Source organism: Prionailurus bengalensis, chromosome D2 (assembly GCF_016509475.1).
Source record: "Prionailurus bengalensis isolate Pbe53 chromosome D2, Fcat_Pben_1.1_paternal_pri, whole genome shotgun sequence".
NCBI classification, from domain to species: Eukaryota; Metazoa; Chordata; class Mammalia; order Carnivora; family Felidae; genus Prionailurus; species Prionailurus bengalensis.
This window is the reverse complement of record NC_057351.1, coordinates 37,570,906-37,591,917: the sequence shown is the minus strand read 5'-3', so window position 1 is coordinate 37,591,917 and position 21,012 is coordinate 37,570,906. Positions and strand designations below refer to the sequence as shown.

General features: G+C 51.4%; 1 protein-coding gene across 4 annotated transcripts in view; it reads left to right on the top strand.

Annotated features, from left to right (window-relative positions):
- The window catches only part of DLG5 (discs large MAGUK scaffold protein 5), a 128,726-nt gene that overhangs the window by 52,577 nt on the left and 55,137 nt on the right, over window positions 1-21,012 (top strand). For all 4 annotated transcript variants that reach the window (XM_043596676.1, XM_043596678.1, XM_043596677.1 and 1 more), the window contains 3 exons: window positions 8,915-9,077; window positions 10,938-11,081; window positions 11,632-11,815. In XM_043596676.1, the coding sequence (XP_043452611.1) occupies window positions 8,915-9,077; window positions 10,938-11,081; window positions 11,632-11,815 (491 nt within the window). The remainder of the gene's footprint in view (window positions 1-8,914; window positions 9,078-10,937; window positions 11,082-11,631; window positions 11,816-21,012) is intronic.

The window sequence follows — 21,012 nt, the reverse complement described above, 5'->3', positions numbered from 1 at the left end:
CAGACTGTGTTAGCCTGGAGACCTTTGGCTGTAGAGGAGGGAATACCCTCTCACATTGCCTTAAACCGTAGAGAAATGTGTGATCTCACAGAAGCTGCTGAGGTTGGGCTGAGTACATCAGGATGTGGCTCTGTGATCCTCTCTGTGTGTGTCTTCCGCTCAGGCTGATGGCAGGGCATTTGTAGCAACAGTTCCAGCTGTCGCATCTAGACCTGGAAGTGTCCAGGGCTACAGTGTCCTTTATGGGAGCCACTAGCCACAGGTGGCTATTTACAGTTCAAATTAATTAAAATGAACTAAAATTAAAATTTGTAGTTTTTTTAGGTCTGTTTATTTTTGAGAGAGAGAGTGCGTGTGCACGTGTGGGAGGGGGCAGAGAGAGAGAGGGAGACAAAGAATCCCAAGCAGGCTCTACTCTCCCAGCTTGGAGCCAGATGCAGGGCTCAGTCCCACGAACAGTGAGATCATGACCTGAGCTGAAATCAAGAGTTGGACGCTCAACTGACTGAGCCACCCGGATACCCCTCTAGTTTCAACAGTAACACCAGCTACATTTCATGTGCTCTCTGGCTACCTGCGTGGCTACTAGCTGCCATACGGGACAGAGCAGATAAAAGAACATCTCTGTCATCACATGGTCCAGAGGCTGAAGGGGGTTGTCTCCTCTACTGTCTCCTTGTCAGCAAAGAAGCCTTCTGCAGAAATTCCCTCGCAGGGTCTCCTCACACCGACTATAGTTGGGTAGCTTGTCTGTGCCCAAATCAGTGGCTCACACGGTATGGTCTCTGGACCAGCAGCACTCAGGCACCGGCTAGAAATGCAGGTTCCTGAGCTTCACCCCATCCCTGTTACATCAGAAGCTATGAGGATGGGGCCCAGCATCTACATTTAACAGACTCCTGGTCTGACATGGGCTGACCTGACTTAGTCCCTGGCGAGGGCACTGGAGTGTCTGAGGCTGGCTTGGACCTGTCCCTTGGAGTGGAATGAGTGGTGGGGTTGGCCATGGGGACCACTGCTGTGCCTCCTGGAGGAGGAGGCTGGCCCGGCCTCACCTAATGACTGGCGGTGCTCTTTCCCTGCACCACAGCCCTGGCAGAAGGGGGCTGGTAGGTCAGATGGGGACTGGCTGTTTTGGTTTGTGCATGGTCTCTCTCCATGAACCTCAGGAAGGGCGAGGCAAGAGCAACGTCTTACGATAAAAATGTCACCTCCACTTTCCCACTCACGTCACAAACAACATTTGGGGAAAGAACGGCAAGTTACAGTCAGCAGAAGAGAAGACTGGTAGGGGAAGCCTTGCATGTGGTGTCTTCTCTGTGACAGCTTGTGCCTGATCGGCTGCCCTGGCTAGCGTTCGATCTGCGGGTGGCCTGTCCCCTTCCAGCTCTCCAGCTGGACACTGCTGACAACTCCCCACACCCGTGCTAACCTTCAGGGTTAACAGCCCTAAGGATTGCAGAATTCTTCTGCAGAGGCCTTTTCAGGCAGTTTTCATCAGCTGAGCGCGTGTGGCTTCTCAGAGGCCTCCCCCATCCCATGCAGCCCGATGGTAGGTAACCTGCCTATCGGTAGGCCTCACGGATCTGCCCAGGGAACGCACATTCATGTCAGGCAATGGATATTTTTCTTCCCCATTCACCCTGACCTAATTTCTCAGGTGCCTTTTATTTCTCACCTGGGACAGCTGGGGAGGTTTTAAGGCAAACAGACATCCTTGGGTAGCATGTATAAAATAAGCCTTAAATTTATGCAAATTGAAGCATAAAGGAGAAGTTTCTTATTAAACAAAGAAGTCTCTTGGCTTGTCAGCAGGAGAAGCAGCCGGAGGGCTTCCTTCGTTTCCCAGAGAAGATTCCTTGAAAGTGCAGCTTCTGGGTTGGCACAGGAAGGTCGGGTGAGTCAGCCTGGAGGCCGGTTCTGCGTGCACCCTGACTCCTTGTGCCCTCTGACCCTTTCCTGGTCCTTCGGGAACAGGGGCCTATTTTCCCAGCTCATCTGCAGAATGTGGGCAGTTTCTTCTCTTGGAGTACGTGCTTGATGCTTGTGGGGGTCACAGAGAGCCCTGGCCCCTGATCTCACAGTCCAGCCAGATGTCCCAGTCTGTCCAGGCTGCCAAAGCAGAACACCACAGACCAGGCAGCTGGGAAACAAAGGATATTTATTTGTCACCGTTCTGGAGGTTGGGAGTCCAAGATCAAGGCAGGTCCAGTGTCTGGTGAGGGCCCGCTTCAGGTTCATAGATGGCGTCTTCCTGCTGTGTCCTCACGTGCAGAAGGAGGGGAGAGCTCCCTGGGGTCCTTTTATAAGGACACTAGATCCATCCATGTGGGATCCATTCTTGTGACCTAATCGCCCCCTGAAGACCTCACCTCCTAATACCACACCTTGGGGGTTAGGATTTCATCATAGGGATTTGGTGGGGAGACACCAGCATTCGGACCATAGCATCAGAGAGTTAAGCGACTGGCCATTGTGCCCTGTGTAGAACTGAAGGAAACAAATAGCTCAAGGGGAGGAGCAGCTGTTTCTGATGGGGGGGTGTCAGAGCAAGTTTCAAGGAGGAGGTGGTCCTTATGTTGGGTCTTTTATGGATGGTGCTTCGGAAGTAGGAGCAGCTAGGAAACAATAGGCCATCACTGCCTCTCGTTTTGGGTTTCTGCAGAGCAGACCCTGAGTGAAGGATCTGCTCTGAGAGCAAGTGTTTTACCTAGGAGTTGGGCATGGCTGTAGCCGTTGCATTGTACTGTCAGTCCTGGGAGGAGCTGAGCTGCCGTGCAGTACTGACTGACCAAAGGGGGCATCCCCCTTGTTAGGGGAGGGCCCCTCCCTGCATGTTATCAGTGGGTGATGCCTTTAAATGGAGTGGCTCCTGGGCAGCCAGTAAAACAAGGGAGAAAAAAGCCACTCTGGCCAGCAAATGCAACTCCAGGCCAGAGGCTCTCAAACTTGATCAGGCATCAGAATCTTCTGGAGGGTTGTGCTGACTTCACTTTCTGGGTTTCTGACTTAGGAGGTCTGAGTGGGCCTGAGATGTGCATTTCTAACAAGTGTGTGACGCTAGGTGCTTTCAGAATCACTGGTTCACAACGTGGGACTGTGTCTCTCCTGATGGCGCTGGCTCTCCTGGGCTGGAGATCAGGATGGCTTGGTTTCACTTGCTGCTGCCTATGGTGACCATGTTCTGCTGCTGCTTTGATTCTCCCCCGACCGCCAGGGCCTGGGGGTAGCCAGGAAGTTTATCTGGGCATCGCCCCTCCACCCGGCAACTGCTGGCCCGTGTCAGTTTTCTCTTTGGCTCTGGCACCATGGACCCACGGAGCTCTGGAGCGGATTGTCATTTGTCCGGCTGTAAATAAGACATAGGGGGTGGCCTTCAGCTGGAGTGTGGTGGTGAGGGAGCTAAGGACAGAGGGTCTTCTGGCTAAGACCACCCAGCTGCTGAATTGCTCGTTGAGCCTGCAGAGGTGGCCGCACCGGCCATGGCGACTGGGAGGCAGAGCCAGGTCTTGTGGTGGTGAAAGGGGCCTGCCCAGTCTCCTGGCCAGACTCTGCTCCTGCCATCCCATTCACACCAAGGCCCGGTGAGTGAGGGCTCTTTGTCCAAAATCCAGGGCCTGTGCCTGCTCTCCTGGCATCTCCCAGCACCCCTGTTTTAGTACAGTCCAAATCCCTTACCCCTGGAGCCCCATTCTGGTCACAGAATGGAAGAAGGAAATCTGCCTTCCCCAGTGGTTCCCGATTTGGAAAGAGGAAGGAGCAAAGTTGGGGAGAGTGGACAGTTTTGCGTTTGAATCCAAAAAAACAGCTGTGCAGGGAGAGGAGAGCCAAGGGAAAGATGTGTGAGGTTTCTGTGGACAACTCACTTGATGTCAGTTTTTATTTTGCTTGTTCTTTATGATGTTTGCTGTTCCTGGGGTGACTGATGGGGTGGGGGTGCTGATGGTCCACAGGGCCACCAACCATGCCGCTGTTGGGACCCTGGCTTCAGTTTAGGGGCACCAAGGGTTTTGTTTTTGCTTAATTTTTTAGAAAGTCATGTCATTGAGATATAAATTGCCTACAGTAAAGTCTCTCCTTTTTATATCGTTAAGCGAGCTTTGACGACCACACGTTGTCCTGTAACCACCACCACAAGTAAGATACAGGACAGTTCCCTCACCCTGAAACATTCTCTTCTGTGACTTTGTACTTAGCCTTTCTTCCCTCGTCCCCCAGCCCCTGGCAGCCATTTATCTCTTTTCTGCCCTATATTTTCGCCTATTTCCAAATGTCTTATAAATGGAATCATATGGGGTATAGCCTTTTGAGTCTGGCTTCTTTCACTTAGCAGAGGGCTTTTAGATTCCCCGGCTGTCATGTGTCCTGGTGGTTTGTATCAGAGGCCTTTTCTTCCCGAGTAGTATTCCTTTGTGGGAAGGAAACGCTGCTGTTTATCCATTTGCCGTCTACCTTTAGTAGTTGTGTGTGGGTGTTGGTGTGCATGTACATTTTCTTTTGTCTTGTGTGAATACCTGGATGCGGGATTCCTGGGCGGTATGGCACGTGCATGTTTAACTTTGTAAAAGACGGACAGGGTGCCTGGCTGGCTCAGGCGGTCGGGCGTGTGACTCTCCATCTCGGGGTTGTACGTTGAGACCCCATACTGGGTGTAGAGATTACTCACGTAAAATAATAATAAGCAAGCCCGCTAAAGTGTTTCCTAAAGTGGCCATGTTGCTTCATATTCCCACTGGTGATATTTGGGAATTCTGGTTTCTCCGTGCCCCTTGCCAGCATTTGGAGGTGGTGTTGTTTTAATTTTTTTCAAGTTTTTAAAAATTTTTAAAGTTTATTTATTTATTTTGAGACACCGAGAGAGAGAGAGAGAGAGAGAGAGAGAGAGAGAGAGAGAGAGAGAGAGATCGATCGAGCACCAATGGGGGAAGGGCAGAGAGAGAGAGTCCCAAGCAGGCTCTGTGCTCGATCCTATGTACTGTGAGATCATGACCTGAGCCAAAATCAGGAGCTGGGTGATCAACCCACTGAGCCACCAGGCGCCCCGGTGTTGTCATGTTTTAATTAAGCTATTCTGATAGTGATACAGGGACTTGGTAGTTGTCCTCAAACACTTGCAAGTCTGTTGTGTAGAAGAGGAATTACAGTTGTATCGTGTGGCCCTTAGGAGTATATCTAGGTCATTGGGGGAAGTAGAGGGAGACAGATTTTAACTCTGTACAGAGCATAATTTTTATGGGGCAGGTTTGGCTGGGCTTTGCTGTAAAGTAGTGAGCTCCCTCACCAAACAGTCTTGGTGGCCATTTGGGGGATTCTGGCAATCATCTGGATGGAGGGGCTGTACCTCTTCAAAACATCTTTCAACCTTGAGGTGCAAGCAAAAAAAGAAAAACTTTATTTTTAATTGACTGGGGATGGAGAGGATTTTCTGCAACACTTGCCATTAATTTGGAACGTCCAGGCTTAGCATATCTTGGGAGTCTTCTTGAGGTGCCCTGTGGTCCTACTGTGCTTTCTACCTTCCTTATTGTGGAAGGATAGGCATTCAGGCAGCATTTTCCCCTGTCAGTCTGCTGTGTGTTGGCTTCTCAAGTCTGGGCAGCCTTATTTCTTGTGTGTTTCATGTATGTTCAAACCTTTGGAGCAGGAAAGGGATACTCCTGTCCAGAGACAGTGTAACGTAGTGGTTGAGGCCCTGGCTCTCCAGTTGGAGCCACGTTTACATGGGGGTGGACTGTTTTCCTGGCTGTACAGTCTTTGTGGATGTCACTTTCTCACGGGATGATCATAGCACATCCGTGGGAGGGCGCTCTGGGGGTTAATCGAGTAAAGACAGAGTGCACTTAGCACAAGAACCCAGCACCTGGGTTGTGCAGTGTCCTCGCTCATTTCACTGTCTGTATGATTGGCTGTCCCTAGGTCCTCACATCTTCGAGCAAGTGTCCTCATTCTGCCGGAGGCTGGGACAGGAGGCCGTAGCTGTGTGTGGTGACAGATCTGATGGCCTCTCTTTCTGTCCTGCTTCTCTCTCCAGCTTCCTCAGAAGCCAAGGAAGGGATACATTTTTCTGTTGCCTCGTTTACAAAATGGGGTGAAAATTCTTTACCTCCCGGGACGCAAGTTGCTGAGCCTGGTGGTACTTTTCATTTCCCAAACTCTAGATTTGCTGTTTCTGTGATACTTCTTGGACCTGATTATAGTACAGAGCACCTGTTCTCGCATGGCATGGTGTCTCCGAGGCCCTTTCTGGGGGCCAGTCAGGTCAAAACTGTTTTCCTAATGATCGTAAGAAGCCACTTGCCTTTTCCACTGTCATTCCTCACACAGACTTTGCTGTAGGGCAGAGTTTTCTAGAGGCTCCATCCCTCGTGTGTGATATTACACAGAGAAAAGACTCTAGCCATCTCTATCAGGCCAGATGTCAACAGCATTGTAAAGATGCGATGTCACTCTTCTTGCTACGTTTTTTGTTTTGTAATGGAAAGGGGCAGTTAACTTTTTCAGAAAGAAAATCTTATGTGAACACTTTTGCTTATTTTAAAATTAGATATTTAAAAATTCTTTCTTAGTTTTAATTTCTAATCTGGTAGACATCATCAGATAGATATAACCCATGTAAACAAAAGCTCTTGGGAGTTCTCAATCATTTTTAAGGTTGTAAAGAGGTCCTAAGATCAAAAGCTTTGTGGACTTTAAGGTTAAGACCTTGGGCTCTGGGGTCAGGTAGACAGAGGGAGGTCTAATTCTCAGTGGTGTCATTTATTGGCTCTGTGACCTGGACAATTTTTGTTTCCTGATGTGTGAAATGGGAATGACAGCAGTGTCTTCAGTAAGGGGATGGGGTGCATCTCAAAAACTGCCAGGTACAAAGTAAGTGCTAGTCGTGGTGGTCCTGTGGGAGGCAGCAAGGCACGGAGGTGGAGAGGGCGTGCTCTGAATCCAGGTGCCTGGGCTCTCCTCCAGGGCATCACTTGCTCTTTGTGCAGGTTTGAGTCGGTTACCTAACCTTGCTGGGCCTCAGTTTTCTCAGCTCTGAAATGGGAATGATAATGTTAGTGCCCACCCAGGTTTGTTGGGAGATTACATTAATGCTTGGGATATCTGTGTTGGCTGCTCTTGTATGGGTTGGCGGTGGCCGTGAACATCGAAATTCCTCTCGCCCAGATGCTCCTTGTCTTTTTATCCCATTGTCTTGGGTTTGCCAGTCCTGCAGGGATCGTTGCCTGCTAAAGTTGTTTAGAGGGTTGGCTCATCGGCATCACTAGAAGAGGCATCAGACACGTGTCCAGAGGAAGCCCCACTTGTCAGAGAGCTGGCTGAGTTATTGCAGACTGGATGACAGTGTAGACCTGGCTCTGGGTTAAGGCTCATACAAGTGACTTCATTTGCCAGAAGAGGAAAAAGTTACAGCTTGCACAGCTGTAACCAGCTGATTTCTAAAACTCTGGGGACAGGGGTAAGGGTCCAGGGTCTTTTGGGGACAGGTGGGGGAAGGCTTCTTAGGCCGTGGAGTAGAACCATGTGGGGTGGGGGAAGTGCTCGTGGGAAATGCTGGTCCTGGGCCCCACCTCAGAGGGCATTCTGACCCAGAGGTCTGGCCTGGAGCACAGGAACCCCGGGTGTTATGGTGGTGATGGTTTTATAATAACATGCACTTTAGGGGGTACTACACTCAGGTGGTGGAGGTACCCACTTTGCATAATGCTGAACTGAGTGGTGGAGGCTCCTGCCTCACACTGTGCTGTAGCCTGTCTCCCCAAAGTGTCGAAGTGCCCATCTTTTGTTGTGGGGGACACTTGGCTTGCATGAGCAGTCAGCCAACAAGGATCAGTCGGGGGCTGGTGGTCAAGATGGCACAGGGTCAGAAGACCTGCATCTTGCACTTTGCATGTTTCGGGGCTGCTGGGGAGACAGGCACTCTGTTCCCTGTGAATCACCCTCCCGGAGCACATCCATAAAATGAGATGGCTGCTGTGATTTCCCGTGACCCTACCTAGGATCTCGGAGGGGGTAGTGGCTGTCCCGGGGGAATATGTGGACAGAGTCGAAGACAGAAGCACCACTGACCTGTCTCTGTGTCTCTGACATTTGGGTGAGATATTTTCTTCTTAGAAAAGGATTTGGATCTTGTCAGAGGTACTGGTGGTGGCCATTGCTGCGGCTGTTCCTTAGTAGTAGCATAAGGCATAGGATGCCCTTTGGGACACTCTCAGTCCTTGGCACAGGTGATGAGGGCCTGATATGAATGGACTGAGCAGCCAGAGGCCCCAGGACTTACCTGCAGCACATTACATTGACCTTAGTCGTGACCAGCTCTCTCTGAAAGCCTTCTAGGAGCCCATATACCTGGGCTGGTTGGGGCAGGTCCTTGGGGCATTTGGAGAGGTTGGAGAAGGAAGCTGTGCAGTGTTCGTTCAGCCCTTGTTGGGGGCAGGGACACAGACCTCGGGCCCCAGCCTCAGAGGCGGCTGCCTTGGGCCTCAGGAGCTTCTCTGGGTCCCTCCTGTCCCTCCTTCTGCAAGCCGTGTCTTCCATTCTGCTCAGGGCTCATGTTGGCCTCTCCATGCCCAGGCGTGGATAGCTGCTGTTTCCAGACTAGGCAAAGTTGTGCCAATCAGGCCCTAGAAGGGTTCTATCTTGGAGGTGTCAAAGCTGGGCTGGGAAGAGAGTGGGAATCCTCAGCAGGACCAGCAGAGTGGGTGGGTGATGCTTGGATTCTGGAGCAGACAGCCCGGGCTTGGGTCTCAGTTCCCCCTCTTACTCCTGACTCGGCGTTGTCATCTGAAAGGCAGATGCTAGCAGGACCACCTGGTAGGGTTGTTGGGCTTAGCTGACTCAGGCCAAGGGCTCAGAACAGTGCCTGGCAGACCCAGTGAGTGCTAAATGCAAGTTCACTTTGTTATTTTCCCCCCGCCAGGTACCACCGGGAAGGCGCCATCCCCTCCACCCCTCCTTCCTGACCGGCAAGTGAACGAGAAGGTGGAGAACCTCTCCATTCAGCTGCGGCTGATGACCCGAGAGAGGAACGAGCTGCGGAAGCGCCTGGCCTTCGCGACACATGGGACGACCTTTGACAAGAGGTGGTGATCAACACCTGCTCCCCTGCCCGGGCCCAATTGACAGGGGCTACTCTCCTGATGCCATCGTGCCCCCCCTTCCCCACCCTGCCCCCCACCGCATGCTCATCCTTAGCTCCCGGTGGTGCATATGGCATTGCCAGAGTGTCCCTTTGCCCCAGTCCCCACTGCACTTTGAAGCACTGTCCCCACAGCCCTGGGTGGGGGGGAGGGAACACAGGCTGCTTATACTTCCTCCAAGCCTGACTGGAGCTTGTGGCCTGAGTCACATACCACATGGAGATTGAGAAGTGTGGGCGTGTCTGTCATCTATCTGTCCTCTATTCATGATCATTTGATGGGTGGTTTTGGCAGCAGCTGGCGGGGCTGGGTCCCACTCTGGTGCCTCCTCACCGGTTTGTTAGGTGGTCTTGGGTTCATCACTGCCCCTCTCTAGGCCTCTGCCTTCCAGCACCAAGATGGTGTGCTTCCTCTCTATCTCTGTCTGCTGCTTGCATGCAGCCCCTGTCCTAATAGAGATAGTGATCCCATGGCTGAGTCCCCGACCAGTCCCAGCTACATGCATGCGTGTGTGTGCACGTGTGTGTGTGTGTGTGTCTGCATGTGCGTGTGCCGCTCCTCCTCACTGATACATGGGTCGTTATATGTTCACACATTAATTGTTCCCTGCCACATGTGTTTTAGGAGGGTATATTCCACCTGGCTTCTTTGTTGTTTTGAAGAAAATCTTTGCTTCTTTTGGGATTTAGAGGTAGATACCAAGGAAGGGTGGTCCATGGGGTGGGGCAGAGGGAGAGTCTTTACCCACCTGCACAGTCCAGGGGGGCTTCATAGAGGAGGAGGAGGGATACAGTGTGATTCATCCTTCCGGGAGATGCTGGTAGGGATTCTGAGGGGAGGGGGATTGCCCTTAGGGGCATCAGAGTTGTGTGCCTCTTCCTGAGGAAGGTTCCTCTGGGGTGACGTCAAGGCTGCAAAGCCTGTTCTTTCAGGCTGTGTTGATGACGATATGGTCCTCAGCACAAAGGGAGGGCCAGTGGAGACCCAGTGTGCTAGAGTCCATACTGTCCCTGGCTGCTTTCATGCTACCAAGGCAGAGCGGGTAGTTACACAGAGCTGTGTGGCTGGCAAAGCCTGAAGTATTTACTGCCTGGCCCTGTACGAGAAAGGTTACTGACGCCAGCTGTAGGGCAGGGGTTCTCGAATTTGTGCACTGGAATCACCAGAGGGCTTGTTAAAGCACCGCTTGCTGGTTAGCCCTCCCTCCCTTCCAGGTGCCTGATTCAGGGGTTCTGGGGCTGACCTGAGGTTTGCAGTTCTCACAGCATTAGGTGAAATGAACGCTGCAGGTCTGGGAACCCCACTCTGGGAAGCATTACTCCTGGCCAGTGTTCTCAATCGTGGCTGCACCCTGGAATCCCTGGGGGAGTTTAAAAAAAAATCCTGATATCTGGGTCACATCCCTAAGGATGCTGATGTATTTGGCCTGGGCCTTGGCATTTTAATGTGCACCCAGGATTGGCAGTCACTTTCCTAAAAAGAGGAGAAACTCCATCCTAGGTTTCTGGCATGCCCACTGTGTGTGAAGGCCTGTTGCACGGTCTCCCGGGAGCTGCTAGAGAATAAGACAGCACCTTTTTAGCTCTCCAGGCTCAAGCAGGGAGCCCAGGCAACCAAGGCCCTCCATCCTAGGGGTCTTGTCGGTCTGGGGAGGCCAGGATGTCTGAGCAGAACAAACCCCAGGTGGTCGTGGTGTGTAGGAGCCAGTATCCGGGGACGCTGGGCTGGAGGTTTCCTGGGGCAGAGACCTTCCTTGGTCCGAGTGGTCCCGGAGCCCGTGTTCACTGTTGCTGTCTGGGCCAGGCCCTACCACAGGCTGAATCCCGACTATGAGAGGCTGAAGATCCAGTGTGTGCGGGCCATGTCGGACCTTCAGAGCCTGCAGAAGCAGCACACCAATGCCTTGAAGCGGTGCGAGGAGGTGGCCAAGGAGACCGACTTCTACCAGTGAGTGGGCCTTCAGCAAGTGGGTTTGGGTCTTTGGGTCTCAAGTGGGTTTTTCTAAGTACAGGGCGAGGTGTGGAGCCTTCACACCATCTGGTGACAGCCTTGGAAGCGCAGCGGGCAGGAAAGGGATCAGGCCCGTCAGGTTGCTGTGCTCCTGGGTCACGGCCCAGGACCCAGCTACAGCTCCTGCAGTAGGAGAGGCAGATGGGCATGTTCCCCTTTGGTCTCCTGGGGCCCCTCTGAGACTGTTGGCTGGCCGTACCTGCCCATCTGCTGCCCTTTGCCCCGCCTCAGTACTCAGAGGTGCCGGGCCTGTACCAGGTAAGGGCTCAGCCCTCACCTTGGCCTTCATACGTGTGCCCTTTTTGGTGTCAGGTTTTTAAAAGGTGGTTTGGGTCCTCCTGGCATTTGGCTGATACCAAGCTTTGGCCTGCCTCTGAGTGCTGCTACCCTGGTTGCTGTGTGGGCTCCCACTGGGAGTCCTGGGACCTGGAGGGGCTGGAGAGGGTTGGAGGCTGGCTGGGGTTCACTGTGTGTGCGGGGATTATAGCACACTCCATAGCCGGCTCCTGAGCGACCAGACCCAGCTGAAGGATGATGTGGACATGCTGAGGCGGGAGAACGGACAGCTGTTGCGGGAACGTAACCTGCTGCAGCAGTCATGGGAGGACATGAAGCGGCTCCATGAGGAGGACCAGAAGGAGATTGGTGACCTCCGGGCCCAACAGCAGCAGGTACAGCCAGGCAGGGTGGCTGGGGGCAGATCGAGGTTGGGTAGCCTCCTACCCACTCGTTCATCCACTCATCCTCCATCCTCCCACCTATCATCTGTCTTCCCACCCACCCTCCATCATCCATCCTCCCTCCACCTCCCATCTCCCATGCATCTTCTCACTCATCAGCCATCCTCCCACTTATCAGCCATCCCCCTACCTCCCATCCACCCTCCCACTCATCCTCCATCCTCCCATCTATCATCTGTCTTCCCACCCATCATCCATCCTCCATCCTCCCTCCATCATCCATCCTCCCTCCATCATCCATCCTCCCATCTCCCATGCATCTTCTCACTCATCATCCATCCTCCCACCTCCTGTCCATCCTCCCACCTCCCGTCCATCCTCCCACCTCCCGTCCATCCTCGCACCTCTCGTCCATCCTCCCACCTCTCGTCCATCCTCCCACCTCTCGTCCATCCTCCCACCTCTCGTCCATCCTCCCACCTCTCGTCCATCCTCCCACCTCTCATCCATCCTCCCACCTCTCATCCATCCTCCCAACTCTCATCCATCCTCCCACTCATCCTCCATCCTCCCACCTCCCGTCAATCCTCCCACCTCCCATCCATCCTCCCACCTCCCATCCATCCTCCCACCTCTCATCCATCCTCCCACCTCTCATCCATCCTCCCACCTCTCATCCATCCTCCCACTCATCCTCCATCCTCCCACCTCTCATCCATCCTCCCACCTCTCATCCATCCTCCCACCTCTCATCCATCCTCCCACTCATCCTCCATCCTCCCACCTCCTGTCCATCCTCCCACCTCCCATCCATCCTCCCACCTCCCATCCATCCTCCCACTCATCCTCCATCCTCCCACCTCCTGTCCACCCTCCCACCTCCCATCCATCCTCCCACCTCACATCCATCCGCCCACTCAACTTCCATCCTCCCACCTATCATCTGTCTTCCCACCCATCATCCATTCTCCCTCCATCATCCATCCTCCCTCCATCATCCATCTTCCCTCCATCATCCATCCTCCCATCTCCCATGCATCTTCTCACTCATTATCCATCCTCCCACCTCCTGTCCATCCTCCCACCTCCCATCCATCCTCCCACTCATCCTCCATCCTCCCACCTCCCATCCATCCTCCCACTCATCCTCCATCCTCACACCTCCCATCCATCCTCCCACCTCCCTTCATCCTCCCACTCATCCTCCATCCTCCACTTCCTGTCTATCCTCCCACCCCCTGTCTATCCTCCCACCTCCCATCCATCCTCCCACTCATCCTCCCACCTCCCGTCCATCCTCCCACTCATCCTCCGTCCTCCCACCTTCTGTCCATCCTCCCACCTCCTGTCCATCCTCCCACTCATCCTCCATCCTCCCACCTTCTGTCCATCCTCCCACCTCCTGTCCATCGTCGCACTCATCCTCCATCCTCCACTTCCTGTCTATCCTCCCACCTCCTGCCTATCCTCCCACCTCCCATCCATCCTCCCACCTCCCATCCATCCTCCCACTCATCCTCCATCCTCCCACCTTTTGTCCATCCTCCCACCTCCTGTCCATCGTCGCACTCATCCTCCATCCTCCCACCTTCCGTCGATCCTTTCACCCATCATCCATCTTTCTACCCATCCCTTATTCTCCCAATGCCCCATCCACCCACCCATCATCCATCCTTCTACCCCCACCCCTTTCCATTCTTCCCCTGTATCCATGTGATCGTTTTGCAAGTATTTTTGGAGTGTCTGCCTAGTGTGAAGCACTGGGGTATCCGAGCAGACACTATACCCTTGCTCTGTTGAACTCTGCAGTCTAATGGGGGAGACTAAGTCTAGTCAAATAATCACACACATCTGTGTATCGCTGTCAATGGTACACATTGCAAGGGCTATCGAGGAGGTGCTGTGCAGTGCTGTTCATTGTGTAATAGGAATTTGACTTAGTAAGGGGACTTGGGGGTCTGTAGTTTCCTTCCTTTATATGGATCGTGTGAGAACACAGATAGAGAGAAGCTTGGAAATAGCGAAGCCCTATGCAGATTTGAGATGGAGTAGTTACTGTCATTACTTTTTGGTGGGAATGTGGCCTCTTCCTTTGCTGCTGGATTGCATTCCAAGTTAGTTTTTTCTCTTTGCTCAGCTCTTGTTGCACATGGGCAAAGGCATGAAGGGTGGGCCAGTCATTTCAGAAAACTGACTTGCTGTGAGTGATGTTGGCCAGTTCTTGTCTTGTAGCTTGTGGACTGGAGACTGGAATTGCTTGGTTTTATGGTAGGAGCCGAGGCCATGTTCTAGTCCATTGATGGTTGCATGTTTGGGGTTGGAAGGCAATCCTAGTGAGCGGCAGGGTGTCCTCTGAGCACTGTCACAGAACGCCCCGTCCCCATCAAAACCATTTATGGCTCCTGGAGTTAAAGCGGGACTGTTGGGGCTTGCTCGAGACAGAGCTCATATAGGATGATCTGAACTCGTCTGATAATTTAGCATGACATTATCTTCTTTGCTTTTTTTTTCATTTACAATTAAAACTTTTTAAATTGTGAAACTGTCACAAACTTACAGGAGAGTTGCAAGTGTAGCACAAACAATTTTTCCTTCTTATTCCAGAACAAACTGCCAACCTGTGTGCTTTTCATGAACAAGGGTGTTCTCCTATATAACAGTAATACAAACATCAACGTCAGGAAACCAACACTGATACATAATACCATCTAATCATCAGCCCCCATTTGAGTTTTCCCAGTCGTATACATAGTGTCTTTAATAGGAAGAGGATCCAGTCCAGAACAAAGCAGTGCATTTACTTTTCTGTCTCTTTGGTCTGCTTCAGTCTGGAAGGGCTCCTCAGGCTGTGACGTACGTAGCTGTGATGCTTTAGAAGATTACAGGCCAGTTACTTTGTAGCATGTCCCTCCACCTGGATTTGTCCAAGCTCCCGGTTGGATTCCATTTGTGCATCTTGGGACTGCCATAGAAGGGACACTGCCACCTTCTCCCTGTGTCTTAGAGACTGGGACTTGGCTGGATAGGAGCCATTACCAGTGATGTTTCCTTTGATCACTAAATGAAGGTGTGCTCTCTGGGCTTCACTGCAGAGTTACTTGTTTTCCCCTCGCCTGCCTGCCTGCCTGCCTGCCTGCCTGCCTGTCTCTCTCTGTGTGCACTCCTGAATCCCTGTTTTATTCGGTGTGTTGGGATTCATTGTGGCCAGTGGGAGCCTCTTCAGGACTGCTTCTCTTGTCTTTTTGACAGGGCCTTCCCACTCTTTGAGCACTTTTTTGTTCTTTGGCACAAGAAAATGTCCCAGGCTCATTTTATTTCCTGCCCCTGCCTTGGGAATCAACCATTTCTCCAAGGAGTCCTCATTCCTTTTAATAGAGGATGGCACTTAGAAGCAAGGTCTGAATGTTGGGTCTGCATGTAGCTACTGGGTATAGTGATAGTAGTATAGTGATACTACTGGGTATCACTGCTCCCAAGTCCTCTCAGTGGCCAGAGTAGGGAATATCTGAGTACTCCATCACCACCCCCCCCCATTACATCTCCATTTCCATGACTCTCCCCCCCCTTATATTCAATATGTAATATATATCTTGAAAATCTCACACTCCCAGTTATAGCCCAATACAACAATGTCCTAGGTTCATTGTACTTGCCTCCCTTTCTGTTTTTGCTAACTCCCTCTTATGGCAGTGTGAAACCACAGCAAGAGGCAGGGATGATAGCCCTGGATGAGGGTTTGGTGTGCCTTCTCTGCCCGGGGGCTGGGAGTGCTGGCCGCCCCAGTCTGAGGGCAGGCCGTCCCTCCCTGCCTTTACCTTTACCCCACTGTCTCCTTGCTCACTTATTTGTGGACATTTTCCCACCCTGGTTTAAATTTGGCTCAGTTAGCCTTTCACCTTGGGTTTGGCTTGGATTTTATTTTTCTGTGAGAGATTTCTCATTCCAGATGTGTTGCTGGCTCCATCTTAGCCTAAGGGGAAGCCCCATGGTCTTTCCAGAAAGTGGCAGAGGGGGACTTGTTCAGGGAGGCAGACCTCATCTCCTGTGGTCGTCTGTCCTGGAGGTTAGATGTTGCATATAAAGCAGTGGCACTGTGTACCTGCGTGTGTGAAGCGCTCCATGGATGCTTGCTATCGTCGCTTTTATTCTAGTCCCATCAGTGCTGGACTGCAGTCTCCTCTCGTGGAGGCTGTGGATTAGTGGCTATGCCCCCATACACGGCTGGGCAGGATGTAAAAGGGGCCACTTTTGCCGTCAGCTTGGCAGCTCCTCAAAGTGTTAAACATACAGTTCCCGTGTGACCCAGCAGTTCCACCTCGAGGTGTATACCCGAGAGAATTGAAAACACATGTTGACACAAAAACCGGTAATGGGAATGTCCATAGCGGCTTCGTTCGGAACAGCCAAGAAGTGGAAACAGTCCGGATGCCCACCGACTGATGCACGAGTAAATAAAACACAGTGTATTCTCTACAGTGGAATGTCATTCGGCATAAGAATGAATGACGTGCTGATACCTACTGCTCTACGGATGAACCTTGAAAACGTGGCGCTAAGTGAAAGAAGCCAGTCACAGAAAGACCACATGGTGTATGATTTCATTTATATGAAATGTCCGGAACAGGGGACCCCACAGGGACTGATCGTAGATGAGGAGTTGTCTGGGCCAGAGGATTGGGAGGAGGGAGGTGAGTGCTAATGGGCACGGGTTTCCTTTCGAGGGGATGACAGTGTTCTGGAATTACGTCACGGTCGTCACTACACAACCTTGTGGGTTTACGACCTTATGAATACACCAACTCCGCTGACTTGTGCACTTTAAAGGGTGAATTGTGCAGCATATGAATTATATCTTGAAAACAAGACTCCAGTTGCCACCTTGTCGTAAAAAAAACGTCTGCCCTCATGAGGCATAAAGTTTCATTGCCTCCCGTTCTCTGACTTTCCTGAGGACTTTTACAGCTTGAACAAACATCCGGACTGAGATTATTCTTTCCCTTCCTCCCCTTTCCTGTTCTTCCCGCAGATGACATGGGAAGGTTTTCTCCCTGACCCCTCCAGCCCATGTCTTGTTCTCTTGTCCTTTCCTACAGCTGTGACCCTTGCCGGGGGTGGAGGGGCAGTTTATTACAACAGTCAGTAGGTTTCCCCACTTCTGGCCAGCTGGACTGGGGTCCCTTGGCAAGTGCCACCTTGGGACCCCATCAGGAAAGGAGGCTGGCTGCCGTGGGGGTGGGGGTGAGGGGACATCTCTGAACTGCCAGGACCACCTGCTGTCCTCAGCCTGGACTGCCTCACCTTCACCAGGACTGAGGCGAAGCTCATTCTTGGGTAGGCCAGCAGCTGAGGAAGTGGGGGAGCAAGGGACACGGGGGTGGCCACAGGTTTCCTCCCCACAGGGCCCGAGGGCAAAGGTTGACCTCGCTGGACAAGGCTGGTTTTGTTGCCTGGCTCCTCCCATGCCTTGTTAACTTGAAGAGGCCCTTGCGGGGTAAATGGTGCTGTTTGACTTGCGTGTTTGCTTGAGGGATTTGTGGGGCTCCCCAGCCCTCTGCATGATTTATCTCCGAGGAAATGAGGCAGGCCTGGCGGGGAGGGGCGGCACGGGCTCTCCCACTTTCCCTGTGCGCGTGCGTGTGTCCACATGCCTGTGTGTCGGGGGAGGCTTGCAGCCTGGCCGGCCCATCTCCAGGTGCCGCAGTCAGAATGCGCCATCTGGATTCTTCTTGGTTGCCCAAGAGATCCTGGGCAGAGGTTGCCAAGCCTTGGCTGGGGGAGCAGTGTCTGCTTTCTTTACTGCGGTGACACGCGCTCTTTGGTTAGAAAAGAAAAACTACAGACAACAGTGAAGTCACTCCCCCCACCGCAGCTTTTGGTGACTCCTGAAAGTTGACTTCTTTTCTCAGATATCCCGAGAAAGGGGTATTTCTTAGTTTCTGATGGGCAGGCCTCACAGAAGCCCAGCAAAACTAGTGTTCCTGACCAGTGTAGAGATGAAGGCAGTTCTCTCATTGGCCTCCCTGTGGGGTGCAGCCCAGCGGCCTGGTCCTGCTGTGTGGATGGAACCAGACCCTGGCTTTGCCCCTCCCCTGGGCCACTTCCTCCCCGGTCCTCGAGGGCTGGGAGAGTCGCCTGCCTGAGACGAGAACATTCCTGCCCGTCTCATCTTAGAATGCTGGACTGAATTTAAGTATTCTCTCTCACTGGGAATTGCATTAGCCTTGCTGGGAAGCTAAGTACTGTGTGCACAGGCGTGTACATAGGTCAAGCTATCTATCTAATAAGACCATAGTCTTCTGATTATAAAAAGGAAAAATTCTACACTAATAGATAGGATGGCTTTTCAAATTCTCTGGAGTTAACTGTGGCCATGATTTTTCCAAACTTCTTCAGAGGCTTTTGATCACATTCCCCCAGGCATGATTTTGAGCCTTGTTTGTAGAGGAAAGTTGAGAAGTATTTGGGGGCCTGCGAGCCTCTTTGAGTGGATGCTGTCTGTCGGGAAAGGAATTATTCTACATGACTAGGGCTAGAACGAGAATGAGAGGGTAGAAGTCGAGGAAGGTGATTTCAGCTCATAATAAGCAAGATCTGGTCTTGCACAGTGGTCACCTGTGGTGCTGGGCCACGGCTGAAACAACACAGCCTGGATCCCACCACTCAGCTCAGGCTGGGAGTGAGCATCAGAAAGGATTCCGGGATCTGCTCGGGGTTTTCCCTGACTGACACCGTCTCTCTGGGAACTTGTGACCCATCCTGGCAGCCGGTTCACTGCACTGGACTGTCACACAGGCTCTCATCCAAGTTCCTTATGGTTAGGGCATTTGGGGGCTATTGCCCAAGGAAGAAAGGCCAAGCCACAGTGTCGACTCCAGATTCTGTTGCGGACCCGTGAAGATACCATGGCCCAAAACGAGGTCTTTGTGCTGTGCCAAGGCTGCCTTTAGAACTAGCTGCTTTCTTGAGGAGGCTTGGAGGACGAGGCAGCTGAGGAGAGCATGCTGCTGGCCTGCCCAGGGCTGCCACCTTGTGGGAAAGCCCAGGAATGGCAGCAGTGCCTTTGTTCTGCAGAAGCCACTGGATGCTTTTGGAGCCAGTGGGGTTCTCACCTGGCTGAGGGGATGTTGCGAGAGTAAAACGTTTGAAGTGATTTTTTTAAACTTTATTTTTTATTTTTTAAAATTTACATCCAAATTAGCATATAGTGAGGCAATGATTTCAGGAGTGGATTCCTTAGTGCCCCTTACCCATTTAGCCCATCCCCCCTCCCACAACCCCTCCAGCAACCCTCTGTTTGGTCTCCATATTTCTGAGTCTCTTCTGTTTTGTCCCGCTCCCTGTTTTTATATGATTTTTGTTTCCCTTCCCTTATGTTCATCTGTTTTGTCTCTTAAAGTCCTCATATGAGTGAAGTCATACGATTTTTGTCTTTCTCTGACTAATTTCACTTAGCATAATACCCTCCAGTTCCATCCACATAGTTGCAAATGGCAAGATTTCATTTTTTTTGATTGCCAAGTAATACTCCATTGTATATATATACCACATCTTCTTTATCTAGTCATCCATCAATGGACATTTGGGCTCTTTCCATACTTTGGCTGTTGTTGATAGTGCTGCTATAAACATGGGGGTGCACGTGTCCCTTCGAAACAGCACACCTGTATCCCTTGGATAAATGCCTAGTAGTGCAATTGCTGGGTCGTAGGGTAGTTCTATTTTTAGTTTTTTGAGGAACCTCCATACTGTTTTCCAGAGTGGCTGCACCAGCTTGCATTGCCACCAACAATGCAAAAGAGACCCTCTTTCTCTGCATCCTCGCCAACATCTGTTGTTGCCTGCGTTGTTCATGTTAGCCATTCTGACAGGTGTGAGGTGGTATCTCATGGTGGTTTTGATTTGTGTTTCCCTGATGATGAGTGATGTTGAGCATTTTTTCATGTGTCAGTTGGCCATCTGGTTGTCTTGTTTGCAGAAGTGTCTATTCATGTCTTTTGCTCATTTCTTCACTGGATTATTTGTTTTTTGGGTGTTGAGTTTGATAAGTGCTTTATAGATTTGGATACTAACCCTTTATCTGGTATGTCGTTTGCAAATATCTTCTCCCATTCTGTCGGTTGCCTTTTAGTGTTGCTGATTGTTTCCTTCACTGTGCAGAAGCTTCTTATTTTGATGAGGTCCCAGTAGTTCATTTTTGCTTTTGTTTCCCTTGCCTCTGGAGACATGTTGAGTAAGAAGTTGCTGCGGCCAAGATCAAAGAGGTTTTTGCCTGCTTTTTCCTCGAGGATTTGGATGGCTTCCTGTCTTACATTTAGGTCTTTCATCCATTTTGAATTTATTTTCATGTATGGTGTAAGAAAGTGGTCCAGGTTCATTCTTCTGCATGTTGCTGTCCAGTTTTCCCAGCACCACTTGCTGAAGAGACTGTCTTCATTCCATTGAATATTCTTTTCTGCTTTGTCAAAGATTATTTGGCCATATATTTGTGGGTCCATTTCTGGGTTCTCTATTCTGTTCCATTGATCTGAGTGTCTGTTCTTGTGCCACATTTGAAGTGATTTTATTTTATTTTATTTTATTTTTTTTATTAAAAAAAATTTTTTTTTTCAACGTTTATTTATTTTTGGGACAGAGAGAGACAGAGCATGAACAGGGGAGGGGCAGAGAGAGAGGGAGACACAGAATCGGAAACAGGCTCCAGGCTCTGAGCCATCAGCCCAGAGCCCGACGCGGGGCTCGAACTCCTGGACCGCGAGATCGTGACCTGGCTGAAGTCGGACGCTTAACCGACTGAGCCACCCAGGCGCCCCTGAAGTGATTTTTAATTGGAATGTTTGAGGTACTGTCCACAAGTCGGGACACTCCAGTCTAAAAACTGGACCTTTTCCAGACACTGGTGGAGGCACTGATTGACGCAGAAGTCAGAACTCTTCCTTTCTCTCTTTGTGTCCTGGGCCTGTGTGGGCATGAGTCCTTGTGGGACATTTTTCTCACCCCTCACTTGTGGGCACCGCATTGGGTGATGTGCTTGGTGTCCTCCAGGCCTCACTGCCTGCACCTGGATACCTTCTGGTATCCTCAGTTTGTCCTGGACTCAGGGGCTCAGTTCTTATTTGGTGGCTTATGGAAAAGAAAAATGTTATATCTCCATCTCACAATGTGCAGAAAAAAATTATTCCATGTAGTTG